This window comes from Bos grunniens, chromosome 17 (genome assembly GCF_055505025.1).
Source record: "Bos grunniens cultivar Pamir isolate PY7600 chromosome 17, Bosgru_T2T1.0, whole genome shotgun sequence".
In the NCBI taxonomy this organism is placed as follows: domain Eukaryota; kingdom Metazoa; phylum Chordata; class Mammalia; order Artiodactyla; family Bovidae; genus Bos; species Bos grunniens.
The window spans coordinates 15,703,773-15,718,475 of record NC_141181.1 but is presented as its reverse complement, the minus strand read 5'-3'; the positions used below and the strand labels follow the sequence as shown (position 1 = coordinate 15,718,475).

The window sequence follows — 14,703 nt, the reverse complement described above, 5'->3', positions numbered from 1 at the left end:
ACAAACTTTATCTCAATAAGTACAGTTAGACATAGAACTTGTAAGAAGCCAATGGAGAAAATCAAGCCAAGTCAAAGTATATTAAATAGAAAATGGTTTTATTTTCCATTGAAAAACATAAAAACTGAACTAGATAATTCTGCCTAGGGAAGTGTACTAGAACTAAACTTATTTGTACATATAACACACAAAACACAATAAATTAGTATTCAATTTAGATAAGGTCATATTTTTTGAAAGGTACAAATAGGGAGTTGTCAGTGAAAGGTGATAAAAAAAGTCTTAGGACACATGTCCTCACCTGAGACGTGTTCAGTGTCTCTTAAACAGGGACTCTGTTCTACAAGCTAAACATCTAGCAATCTAGAGAGAAAGCAAACATTTAGTAACTCTAGAGCAAAAGGAGTGAAGTCAATGGACCCTCCTGCAAAATACATTAGCAGTTTAAATTTCTACCATGGACAAAAACAGCTTTGTGACCTAATCAGGTGTTTATAGAAAGATGGAGGTCCTCAGCTGGGAATTAAAAGAACCTTGTTCAGTACTTTCCAAAACACTGTGTTGCTTGGGAGAAAGGGGAAAGAGAGAAAAGTTGAATGGTGATATTCTTTTCATTCATAAATTTCTCCTTTCTGAGTTTTGCTGTAACTTATGAAAGACCCAGATTCCCAGCTTGATTCCCTAGGGCTGAACACTGTAAATGATGTGCTAAAAACACTTTTGTCTGTCTTGTTTCAGTTTGCAGACTGCTAAAATAGAGCATACAACCAGTATACATCCAGAAGACATCAACTTCACTGTTAGAACTTAGGCTCTCATACTTTAGCCATGGGCTTCAATTTCAATCCTTAAGAGTGTTAGTGACTAAATCGTGTCTGATTCTTTTGGGACTCCATGGACTGTAGCCCGCCAGGCTCCTCTGTCTACAGGATTTCCCAGGCAAGACTCCTGGAGTGGGTTGCCATTTTCTTCTCCAGGGGATCTTCCCAACCCAGGGATTAAACCCACATATCCTGCACTGACAGGCAGATTTTTTTTTTTTTTTTTTTTTTACTGCTAAGCCACCAAGGAAGCCCTAGATAATTTCCTTATGGTAAGGCAAATATCAAAAAGGTGACTCTAATTCTAATAATGAACTCATGTTCCCCCTTCCCTGCGCCCCTACCTGCCAAGCATTATCCATCCATCTGCTGCAGAGGGAGACTGATTGATATGAATGGGAAGGATGAAGGATGTGGCAGGAGAAAACAAGAGTCATTATGAATCAACAGACTCTTCTCATTCTTTACAATGACTGATTGCATTTCTGCTGAAGTTATAATGAAAGATAATCTTATGTTCAAAGAACCTAACAAGACCAAGTAGTTATTAATTATAACTACTTGGTCTTGTTAGGATAATAGCCACATCAAGGGCACAGGTAAAATGTCATTACCTCTTTAAAAACTTCTAATAGTAATATGTATGTAAACAAACATGAGATTGTAAAGTAACAAGTCTATTTGGTTAATTCCAAGCAATAATGAATTCAATAGAAAAAGACAAGGAATTCAGTCAGCTGACTCAATTAATTGATATTCAGCAAGTAAAGAATATCTCATTGTCCTGTCCTAATACGATGAGTGGTTTACTGGAATCAAATATTTAAACCAACTTTTAAATACATGCACATTATTTGTTGATTTTCCAAAATACATAGACATTCATAATCTCATTTCATAGCCCTTAAAAGTACTATGATCTTAAAATATTTAGGGTCATCAGATCAGATCCGTCGCTCAGTCGTGTCTGACTCTTTGCGACCCTATGAATTGCAGCACGCCAGGCCTCCCTGTCCATCACCAACTCCCGGAGTTCACCCAGACTCATGTCCATCGAGTCAGTGATGCCATCCAGCCATCTCATCCTCTGTCATCCCCTTTTCCTCCTGCCCCCAATCCCTCCCAGCATCAGAGTCTTTTCCAATGAGTCAACTCTTCGCATGAGGTGGCCAAAGTACTGGAGTTTCAGCTTTAGCATCATTCCTTCCAAAGAAATCCCAGGGCTGATCTCCTTCAGAATGGACTGGTAAGATCTCCTTGCAGTCCAAGGGACTCTCAAGAGTCTTCTCCAACACCACAGTTCAAAAGCATCAATTCTTCGGCACTCAGCCTTCTTCACAGTCCAACTCTCACATCCATACATGACCACAGGAAAAACCATAGCCTTGACTAGACGAACCTTTGTTGGCAAAGTAATGTCTCTGCTTTTGAATATGCTATCTAGGTTGGTCATAACTTTCCTTCCAAGGAGTAAGTGTCTTTTAATTTCATGGCTGCAGTCACCATCTACAGTGATTTTGGAGCCCAGAAAAATAAAGTCTGACACTGTTTCCACTGTTTCTCCATCTATTTCCCATGAAGTGGTGGGACCGGATGCCGTGATCTTCGTTTTCTGAATGTTGAGCTTTAAGCCAACTTTTTCATTCTCCACTTTCACTTTCATCAAGAGGCTTTTGAGTTCCTCTTCACTTTCTGCAATAAGGGTGGTGTCATCTGCATATCTGAGGTTATTGATATTTCTCCCAGCAATCTTGATTGCAGCTTGTGTTTCTTCCGGTCCAGCATTTCTCATGACGTACTCTGCATAGAAGTTAAATAAGCAGGGTGACAATATACAGCCTTGACGAACTCCTTTTCCCATTTGGAACCAGTCTGTTGGTCCATGTCCAGTTCTAACTGTTGCTTCCTGACCTGCATACAAATTTCTCAAGAGGCAGATCAGGTGGTCTGGTATTCCCATCTCTTTCAGAATTTTCCACAGTTTATTGTGATCCACACAGGCAAAGGCTTTGGCATAGTCAATAAAGCAGAAATAGATATTTTTCTGGAACTCTCTTGCTTTTTCTATGACCCAGCGGATGTTGGCAATTTGACCTCTGGTTTCTCTGCCTTTTCTAAAACCAGCTTGAACATCAGGAAGTTCACGGTTCACATATTGCTGAAGCCTGGCTTGGAGAATGTTGAGCATTACTTTACTAGCGTGTGAGGTGAGTGCAATTGTGCGGTAGTTTGAGCATTTTTGGCATTGCCTTTCTTTGGGATTGGAATGAAAACTGACCTTTTCCAGTCCTGTGGCCACTGCTGAGTTTTCCAAATTTGCTGGCATATTGAGTGCAGCACTTTCACAGCATCATCTTTCAGGATTTGAAAGAGCTCAACTAGAATTCCATCACCTCCACTAGCTTTGTTTGTAGTGATGCTTCCTAAGGCCCACTTGACTTCACATTCCAGGATGTCTGGTCATCCTGACATTTAGGGTCATAAATGCCCCTAATCTAAACCGTACTTTAAATTCACTTGCTACCTTCTCCAATTCTGTATTCACTTCCATAATAAAACAACAAAGAACAACAACAGAAACTTAAATAAGAAAAAGGGCCCCAACTATTTAAAAGATGAAATAATGTCATCTGCAGCAACACGGATGGACCTAGATGCTATCACACTGAGTGAATTCAGACAGAGAGAGACAGATACCATATGATACCATTTACATGCAGAATCTAAAAAAATAGTACAAATGAGTTTTTTTTTTTTTTTACAAAACAGAAATAGAGACACAGATGTGGAAAATAAACTTAAGTTATGGAGGAGAGGGGTGGAGGGATAAATTGGGAGATTGAGATTGTCATATATACACTACTGTGTATAAAATAGATAATAAAGACCTACTGTACAACACAAGAACTCTACTCAATACTCTAATGGCCTATACAGGGAAAGAAAACAAACTCAAAGAGTGTGTGTGTGTGTGTGTGTGTGTGTGTGTGTGTGTATATATAAAACAGACTCACTTTGTTGTACAGTAGAAACTAACAACATTTTGTATCAACTATGCGTGCATTCTAAGTCTCTTCAATCACGTCCAACTCTTTGCAACCCTAGGGATGGTAGCCTGCCAGGCTCCTCGATCCATGCGATTTTCCAGGCAAGAATACTGGAGTGGGTTGCCATGCCCTCCTCCAGGAGATGTTCCTGACCCAGGGATCAAACCAGCATCTCTTATGTCTCCTGAATTGGCAGGTGGGTGTCACCACTATACTCCAATTAAAAAAAAAAAGAAGAGGAAAGGTGCCAGGATAAAGATTATACATACATGGAGACTATTAGCATATTAATGGACTGTGTTTCTATTTACACTTCCATCACTAGAACTAATTGTTAGTTATTTTAAGGAAGAAGTTATGCTTTAATTAACAGCATTTCATAAATGAAAGCTGGCTGCATTTCTTAAGTATGTTCAAATTTCACAAGTCTTATTTCACAGCAGGGATTCCAGTTCATTCAATACTTTTATGTGATAACACCTCTAGATCAAGGAAGAAAATCTCTAAAAGACTCTAATTAATAGGTTTCCAGAATAAAAGCCAAAAAAAGCATACTTAATGAGTAAGCTAATTATCTATCCCTAGAGCATTAATATACATAACATTTTAAATGAGACAGAGTGAAGGGGCTAGAAACACCTTTGGTATTTAATATTTCTAACTCTGCTGTTCCTAAGGACTTAACCAGCCCAAGAACTCAACATTTTCATCTCTGTAGCATAGTGTTTCTATACCTCTGACCCTTCCATATTCTTCACCCTGTCTACACCTTGGGACTTTGGGAGCACTGAATTTGATCATGTGCTCAGAAAAAACATAAAATCCCAGAGTTTCCGCTCTACTTTCCCGTCACCCTGATCACATCCCTGCTCATTACTTCTCTGCACAATTGTGCCACCTCTTCCTACTTTTCATTTGAACCAAATCCCCCTTTTCCCCAATTTTATGCTTTTGTTCCCCCATTTCCCTCTCTCCTTGGCAGAAGACAAAAAAAAAAAAAAAGTCATGCTGTAGGCTTTGTGCGTAATCTTTGGCCCAGCTCTCCCAATCACACTCTGTTCCTTTTCTGTGTCACTTCAAAAATCAAGGAAAGGGCATAGAAAGGGAAAAGAAAAGAACAAAACTTCAAAACAAAACCTTTTTAGTTGCCAGCTTTAACCCCAATGATTGTCTCTTAACATATTTTTATCTTTCTCTTTTGATCAGAAATAATAAATGTAGGATTACTTAGAAAAACACAGTTAGTAAATGGGATAAAACTTTGGTTAATATTCCTTTATTTGATTTTTACTATTTATGAGAAACACGAGACAGCAGCCAAAACAATAACTACAGCAATTAAGCTTGCAATTACTGCTCTGTAGTGGTTGTTCTTCTACATATTTTACATACATTAACTTATTTAATCTCTACAACACTGCTCCCCCAGGTAAAGAGAAATGAGGATCAACTCTCCCAGAGTCACAAAGCTAGTGAGCAGAACGGGAACCAGACAGTCTGCCTTGACAACTCTCCCTGACCGCCATCACTGTTTCTTTACCACGCACGTGCTGTGCATTTCACTGGGCATTTCTTCTGCATATTTAAAGACATGAACTTTTCTAGGTCTAAGATGAGTAGAAAGACATTTCAAGACAGAATTTTTTTCTCTATGACATATCCCCGCCATCTACCTATGCTATATACTTTGTGGTAAAGAACGAAAGACTCATAAGCAAGACAGAAATGCCTAGTGAGGGCAGAAATGAAAGCTGCACTTCCCCTCAACCATTTACGAGTGACTCTCCAAGCCCAGCAGCACCTGTCAGCTTCAAGCAGAATGCTCCCAGAACCTACTGGTCTACCTGCCTTCAGAGTGTTTCCTGACTTATATTTCATTGTGGATCATCAATACTCCCACGGCTCCCTACTTCCAAGCCTTGAAAACAGATAAACACTCATTCTCATAGAAAAGATTTAAAGAAGAGGGCTCCCGTTAAACCATCCCCTTCCTAATACCTACAGACAGCATTCTCTCCTGTCCTGAAATTTTCAGAGTGGCCTTCGGTGACAGTGCCTGGGTACCTAATGGTCTCATTTGAACCCACTGATTCAAGAGGAGGAAAATTCAGGCCCTGTAGGAAAACTAGAGAACCTAGAACAAAAGACCATCAGGACCTGACATGACCTTCCTGTAAGGAGGCCAATTCTGCCTAGTGCTGACAGTTACTTCCTCCTCTGTTTACTTTCGTGCCACGAACAACATCAGAAGAATAGAGGGAGTTAGGGTTACGCATAAAATAATAGATTGTGAAAGCAGAACACTATCAATCTCATTTTAGAATAATGGCAATGTTAGAAAGTTTTGACGTATTATTTAATCTCTTCCATTTGCTTTCTGCCCACAATGTTACTTCTTCAACAACACTTAAAGCAGCAACAACAAAATATAAACTAACACATCAAGCCAGCCTCCCTGAAAAAGAAGAAAAAACTGTTCTGAAAGCTTTTGCTCCTAACCAATTGCCAGTGTGGCAGGAAGCCAAAAGAATTAAAAAAAAAAAAAAAATCCCAGCAAACCATAAACATAAGACAAGCATAAACACAGCACAAAGCACCTCTTTGAAAAATGCCAGTTACATCACAAATCCGACAGTTTGGAAAAGCCTGTTTCTTTTCCCAAAGAAAGAAATTAAGTTCAAGTACTTACGGTGTCATGAGACTTATCCTTGACATCATAGACTGTTAGCTTTATTTTGGTCTCCTCATAGATGGGATACTCAGATGGGAATGTGACACCAGTCAAGAACAGTGGGTCTCTTGTTCCCTGTAACAGCATAAGCAGACAACTTTGATTCAATAAGGCAGCAACTGCAGTTGGCAGCCTGTGGTGACACATGAGAATGCACAGTGTCTGGGTCTGTTTGTTTTTCTAGGAAATGATTCTATTAGAAGAGAGATCTGAATTGCCAAAGAAGACCCATGGGCAACAACGTGGCCCAGGGCCCCAGAGTACTGATAGAGCTGTAGATAGTAAATGCCCTGCATCCCTGGCAGAGCTGCTAAGAATCTTGAAAAACAATTCATTTTCATTACATGCAGAACCATTGTTACGGTCAGCAGTCATTACATTTAGCATACATTTAATGGATATAACCTGTGACTTATGCAAATAACTTGAGATATTGACTGATCAAACTAAAAAGAAGCTCTTTTCTCAACCACTTGCTAATCTTACGCTGTCCATGTATTTCCTTTCTGTAATGATTCAACTGAAAGCCACACTCTGATAGCATTCATTTGTTTTTAGATGTTCAGCTGTATTTTTTTTTTCTCAGACTGATTTGAAAACTAATGAAAGAAACTAAATATGATGGATTTGGGGCTATGAAATTACTATCTCAGGATGCAGTGCACAGAGTATTTCCATGCCTCAGAATTCATTTTTAGAGAGCTGACATCCAACATTAAATTTTGCATCTATATTTAAATATGCACAGTGCTGAATATCATGGAGATGTTTGCTAGAGCTCTGTAAGCCAGTTGTTTATGGAAGTTTCTGGAAGCTGAAGTTTTCATTTATTCATTCATTCTTTCTTCCTTTTATTTAACTAATACTGCTTTTGGCTTGGCACAGTGTTAGATGCTGTGCAGAACACACATGAATAAAAAAATCAACAACAGCTATATATATTCAAATCAATGTGTCAACATACACAATTTATTTTAAATCTTGACAATATTTTTAAAACAATGAAGTTGGGATAATGCTTGAAAATAGTTTTCATATAAATGAACTATTTTCCAATTTTGGTTGTCTTCGAATGAAAAAGATTATTTTTGCTTATTCAACCACAACTTTAACTACAAATGTAACAACTACAAATGATACCAGCATTGCAACCGAAAGTTTCCCAAGGACAGATTCAGGGCTACGTGTACGATCTGGTCACTCCCATTGGTGAAATGTGTGGAGTTTTGTCTGAATCATCTATTCCACCAACGGCAGTTAGCAAGCCTGGTCTGGAGTAGACGACTTAAACTCCTGCAGAGAAACTCCACCTTCAAAATAGACAGGACTCCCAAGCCTAAGAAAAGTGAAGCTTGGAGTTTAGAGGACACTTTCTTTAATGCCAGAGACTAAGTAGCCCTCATTCAGTAAGGCTGTGAAATACGTGTGATGAGAACAAAATAATCAAAAGGGAAACACTTCCTCTTTTGAATCTGATCCAACACAATAACAAGTTTCCTCCCAACACATTTTGAATGTTATATAAGCAACAATAAATGTAAATAGGAAATCTCTCATCGGATGAGTAATATTTACACCTTTTGCCTAGAAACATTACAGTGTCTCCAATTAATCATCTACCTTTCTTTGAAAAGCACCATACTTTAAAAGACACACACGAAAGGCAGAGAATACGAAGTTTCCACAGACAGTCTGAAGAAAACGGGAAAAAATGAGAAGGGCAAAAACAGTTTTAAACATCTCTAGGTAATTTACAACTCTCTTTTTTCCCTGCAAAGATATGCTCATTCCATTTAATTAAAATTTTATATATAGTTTTTCTCTACTTAGTACTCTATTCAAAGATTCAAAGTGGGGATTTTCCTTTTACTTACTAAAGAAAAATAAGCTCTTTTATAAATTTTTTTTAAAAAGGGCAAGTTCTTTCCCCATTCGTTTATCCTGGTCAGTTACAAATGCATGCTTAGTAAACGCAGGTATGCGTTCCTAAATGACAGAGGACAGTAACTCAGCACAGCTGTCGGCCAGGATCTAAGGTAATTCATTTGTTTGCTCAAATCCAGACAGCGACCTAGAGATAGAGTAAAGCAGGCACACAGCACGCTCACCTCAACAATTTCGGTGCTGGAGTATCTTGTCAGACCCTGCTCCGCGGGGTGGATTACTGAGATCTGGACCAGTGTATTCAGCTTCCGATCACGGACAGGAGCCACGAGATCCTTGCATGCTGCCGATGGCAAAGCAGAAAGAGAAAAGAAACTAACACCGTGTCTCAGAGAAAAGTTCTGTCCCGGGTTGGAAGGAACCTTAGCGTCGGCGCTGAATGAAATCTTCTGGGAGTTCTGGGCAGATTTTAGAGGAAGTCCCTTGGAAGTACCTTACAGAAATAGGAAGTCACGTGCTGCGGAGCTGAGCTGAGAATTCATTTCCACTGGCCACACTCGCAGCTCTTGCGAGTCTCCACTGCCCCGGGATCCTCACTGTCCTGTGTGACTGTGCACACACGGCTCAGAGACTTTGAGTGACTTTAATTAGTCATTAAACCCCGACCTTAACTCACACCCCTAGACTAAGTAAACGCACTGGGGCCACATCCGGGAAACTCTACGCTGCTCCTTATTGACACTGGCTGGATTAGTTCACTTGTGAGAAGGCGCACTTGGTATTTACCTATCTAGTCACTATCTGTTCGCTCTTGCAGTCCTAGTCAGGGCCGGGTGTTTGCCTTTCAGTGCACACAAGACTGAGGCACAGGGCAGAGGAGGAAGAAGAGGGGTTAATAGCTCCTCTGTCCAGATTCTATCCAAGCCTGGGAGGCAGAAATGTGGAAACAGGATGGGTTAATTCTTTCCTGGGGCCACAGACCCAGTAAGACCTTTCCCTTGAGATACCAGGCTCATATTACAGAGGTTCCTCACCATACCATATTTACTTGAATATTTTCTCCACCCACATATCATTCCCACAATTTGGGGAAGAAAAGTCCAGAACATATTCCTTTTCAGAAAATCCATTATCTCCTCAGGTGTTTCCCTTTCTGGCTTTGAAACAGTAACTTTACTACCTGCGTTTGGATCGTTAAGTATCATGCAAAGTGTCCCCTCTAGATAAAGTGTTAGTCACTCAGTCCTGTTGGACTCTTTGCTACCTCACAGACCTTAGCCCCCCCCCAGGCTCCTCTGTCCAAAGAATTCTCCAGGCGCGAACACTGGGATAGGTAGCCATACCCTTCTCTAGGGGATCTTCCCTACCTAGGGATCCAACCCTGGCTCTCCCACATTGCAGGCAGATTCTTTACCATCTGAACCACCCCTTCACTAGAGGAGAAGGTTCAAATTAGGCTGAGCTGGTGGCTGGGAGCAGGCTGACACTGGGGTTGGGACTGAGAAGTAGCCCCCAGTGCTGGATTCATGGGGAGCATGTGCTGAGCTCTATAGTATCCACACCTCACACCTCTGACCATTGCAAGAAAAAAAGAGGGAAGGACACAAGTATTTAAATTACATGATTACTCTTCAGCAGTACACAAGACCTTCATTCGCTAGGCCAGAGGTACTAGGGCTTAAACTTGAAAGCAAAGGAAATTATAAATGTAATTATCACCTTTTCTTTGCTTACAAATTAGCTCATTTACAGAAGCAGATGGGACAGAGGGAAAAAGTAGGAGTTTTGGAATGAAACAGAGCTGGTTTTCAGCTAGTTCTACTAGCTAAGCAATGCTGGGCAAATTATTTAACTTCTTAACTTCTTGATAAACTTTGAGATCCTTTAAATCCTGCACGGTATTTTTATTATATTTTTTTCCTTATTTAAACTATATGCCTCTAACCATACAAGAAAGCTTAGGAAAGCATGTGTGGAAAAATAGTAGCCACAGTTTATTTAGCCATCACTAGTTTTGAGTCTTTTTGCCAATTATCTCTTTATTTCTCAGAATGATGCTTTGAATTATTATTTAAGTTTTATGTACTAAGAATTGGAGGCTTAGAAACATTAAGCACTCACATTTACAACACTAAAACTCTCTCATAGTTTTCTTACATCATACCCCAACAGTTCCATTTCTTTTCTTGGCATACTGAATTCCTTTCTCGCACAATGGGACCTCTTTTGGGGAGAGCGACTACCATAATTCTTTATTGTCTAACCCAAGAGATCTAGTTTTAGAAAATACTGATGCAAGGTTTCAATAATGTCAACATATCACCGGAAGGAAAAAAAAAAGATAGATTAAGACTTTACTGTTCTTTGGTGGTTATTTTGATCATTTCCTCTACTTGCCTAATGAATGTTTATTGCTCATTCTCCTGGCTTTCTGTTCACCGTGTACAGCTCTCTCTTCATTCACTGGTACTGACATATGTCTGTCCATAGATTTTGAAGCTGGAGCCAGTTTGTTCCAAACACATGCATTTTGTCCACGTCCTGCTGGTAGCTTCATCTCTACCTTATGGACTTATCACATTTGCTCAAAATAAGTTACTTCTTTTCTGATTTTTTATCAGACTTGATTGTGGGATGTGGTTAGTTCTCAGAAGTGACAGACTGTTCTCAATTTTATCAGAGAACCTCTCAGACTGACTCTTAAAGAAAAACAATCTCCATTAAACTCAAATGTTGTGTCAAACCCGATTTGACGGAATTATCAAACCCAATTGTCAGACCTCCAATACTGATGAAGTGAAAATAACCTCAATTGCACTTTGTATTTCTTTATATTTTAAATCTAAAATATGGTCTACAAAGCAACTAAAAGTCACATCCTGACTGTTCATATCTTTTCCTTCCCAACAGACCAGAGATTTTACTGTTCCCTAATCTTAGGAGGCAAGATATCAGGGGAAGACCCTGAGATCGGTTAGAATTTCTGAGCTGTATTCCCAAATTCCTCATTTTCTACTTATATGCCATTAAGTTACAAAATCTTAGAGGCTCAGTTTCTTCATCTGTTTCTTGGGGTGGAGGTAAGGAATAAATTAGGTCCTTTTTATGAATGGACTTTTCTATATGAAATGAAGTTTACTTATAATATCATTATACTAACATTTACAAATATCAATACCAATATTTACCAATACTTAGTATTTTATTCTTCTGTAAATGGTTTTTATCGACTCAGTTACATTCAGACCACTCCTTAAAAGCTCTCACTAGGTCCAATATTTCTTTGTAAGTATCAAACCAGTACCTGAGTCATTGCATTTCACAAAGTGAAACCCATACACGCTATGGATCCAAACAGGCTGAAACTATCCCACTGGCAGGGTGATAAATGATGAGCGGTTGAATTGCTTCACCAAGGTGTTACTCATTGGATCACTGTAAAGAATAATCTGCCTAGTAACTTTTCAGTACCCACTAAAGAAGCCTGAAAAATCTGGTTTTAGAAATCAAAAAATGTCATATTATTTTTCCAGCCACACTTAGCATACTACCCATTACCCACACAAAACTCTACTCTAGGAGGGAGTGACCTGCATAAATGGCCTTCCTCATTTCACAGGACTCAAAGAACACTCTGGAGTTCTACTTCATTCGTTTTGTTTTATATAAGAATTCTTGAACCAAAGGGTAAGCAACAAGTAAATACCTCTCTGCCATCATTCATTCATCATTAGATTTTTACTTTTATTTCTACCTTTTTACTGGCTTTGTTTTGGTCCAGACTATTTAAAAGCATTCTCAGAGTCCAAAATGTTTAAAATATAATGTGCTTGTGCCCACTGAATTAACTGTTTTATTTTTTAAAGTAAAGGGAGGAAAAATCATATGAAAGCAGTGATTATTTTTTTAAAAAGAAACTTACCCTTTTAAACTTTTCTTTAGAAAAAAAAATAAATAAAAGAACTAGGAGTGACTATTCTTCCTGTTAATTTGGCTATAGAGACTGGCAACGTGAGGCTGCAGTTCCCACTGTCTGTGCTGGTGAGTGAGACACTCACAGGCGTCTCCAGCTCAGGTTTTTACAGGGCCCAGACAGCTCTCACTCTGCTGGAAGGGAATCCTCGGTAGAGGCGTAGTGATAAAAACAAAGGGCACTTCAGTATCTCTGGAGAGGGCTAGGCAGCAAGCAACAGGAAACCTATGCTGTGTCAAAAGCAGGGCCCTCCATCCAAATCCATTGCCCGAAGAAATAAAAGCCCACTGTGGCTTCATTTGAGGATTTGTCCAAAGCTTGAAATTCCAGTCACTGTGTAAGTTAAATCCATAGATCTGTGACTAAATTTGGCCTAAGGACCAGAAGTTGCCAACCCCAGTCTACATGCTTAAGCTACTGCTTAGGTTCTTAGAGAGAAAGTTCAGATCATCTATTGCTCCTATGATTTCTCTACTATCCAAGAATCCTGAAGCTAAAGGGCAAGGGTTTCTGGGTTCTTGTTGGATTAATAGTCTGTCCACCCCAAAATACTGTTTGTTTGTTTGTGTGCATGTGTTTTTATAAAATATCCACTTTGTTTCATTCGGTCATCATTTTTAAATCACGTCAAGTCTGTTGAGTCACTATATCCGTTCTATCATTCTAGCCAACACGGGCTGGAAGCTGAAAAAATGTCTCCTGACTCGCCTCAGAGAACTCAGTCCCAGAAATTATCCATCTGAAGTAGAACACAATTGTGAGTTCAGGTGCCTTTGAATTCAGCAGCACTGGCCAAATCCTAGCTGTCCTCAGACTTGCACTGGGTAATCAGAGGCGCCTGCCACAGGCTTTCACAAGAGCAGCGGCCTGAGCCACTGAGGCAGTGCCAGTTCAAGGTCAACGCCAAGCAACTGTCTCTTTCCCCTTAAGAACCTTCTTCTGTGAAGTCAGGTCATTTTTCTTGCCCCATTCCATTTCATCTCTCTTCTTGCCATTCAGTGTTAAGCAGATGTTAAGCAATGTTAAGCATCAAGCAGAGTTTATCCTCTGCCCTCTAGAAAAAAACAACAGCTACAAGCAGAGGAGTGGACTTTGACAAGAGTGCACACAGCTCTACAATTCTGTTCTTAAATTAGCCAAAGGAAGCTTAGGCTTCGAGGAGAAGCCACACAGGAGAGCAAATAGAGAATAAAGACGTGGTTTTTTTTTGTTTGTTTTTAACTCAGGATAAAATTGTATTTGAACCAGGATCTGGCCTAAGGAATTATGTGACTTTGGATAAATTACTCTCTTTCGGCCTCTGTTGTCTAAACTGTAAAGCAGAAGTCAAAGGACAGATTTCAAAGAGTTGTTGTAAAGATTATATGATGTAATATATGTAGAATGCTAGGCACATAATAGGTCCTTTTTAATTAAGATTACTCAATTCTTTAGCACTCAGCTTTTGAACTGTGGTGTTGGAGAAGACTCTTGAGAGTCCCTTGGACTGCAAGGAGATCCAACCAGTCCATTCTGAAGGAGATCAGCCCTGGGATTTCTTTGGAAGGAATGATGCTAAAGCTGAAACTCCAGTACTTTGGCCACCTCATGCGAAGAGTTGACTCATTAGAAAAGACCCTGATGCTGGGAGGGATTGGGGGCAGGAGGAGAAGGGGACAACAGAGGATGAGATGGCTGGATGGCATCACCGACTCAATGGACATGAGTTTGAGTGAACTCCTGGAGTTGGTGATGGACAGGGAGGCCTGGCGTGCTGCAGTTCATGGGTTCACAAACAGTCAGACACGACTGAGCGACTGAACTGAACTGATACATAAGAGAACACATCCAATTGTTATCCTTTTCTATCTACCCAGTCATGATATACTTGGAGAAGGCGATGGCACCCCACTCCAGTACTCTTGCCTGGCAAATCCCATGGAAGGAGGAGCCTGGTAGGTTGCAGTCCATGGGGTCGCGAAAAGTTGGACACAACTGAGCGACTTCCCTTTCACTTTTCACTTTCATATATTGGAGAAGGAAATGGCAACCCACTCCAGTGTTCTTGCCTGGAAAATCCCAGGGACCGGGGAGCCTGGTGGGCTGCCATCTATGGGGTCACACAGAGTCGGACATGACTGAAGTGACTTAGCAGCAGCAGCAATTAAGATTAATATGAATATAGACTCTTTGTGACCCCATGGATTGTATAGTCCATGGAATTTCCAGGCCAGAATACTGGAGTGGGTAGCCGTTCCCTTCTCCAGG

At 40.0% G+C, this 14,703-nt stretch overlaps 1 protein-coding gene across 7 annotated transcripts in view; it reads right to left on the bottom strand.

The window, feature by feature from the left end:
• INPP4B (inositol polyphosphate-4-phosphatase type II B) overlaps positions 1 to 14,703 on the bottom strand; it is an 853,196-nt gene that overhangs the window by 376,510 nt on the left and 461,983 nt on the right. For 3 of the 7 annotated variants that reach the window (XM_086346584.1, XM_086346591.1, XM_086346583.1), the window contains exons 6-7: positions 8,708 to 8,826; positions 6,558 to 6,674 (exon numbers count right to left, since the gene is read on the bottom strand). In XM_086346584.1, the coding sequence (XP_086202710.1) occupies positions 6,558 to 6,674; positions 8,708 to 8,826 (236 nt within the window). Of the gene's footprint in view, positions 1 to 6,557; positions 6,675 to 8,707; positions 8,827 to 8,976; positions 9,196 to 14,703 lie in introns of those variants that run through there. The other 4 variants (XM_086346588.1, XM_086346585.1, XM_086346589.1 and 1 more) reach the window with 2 other exon arrangements.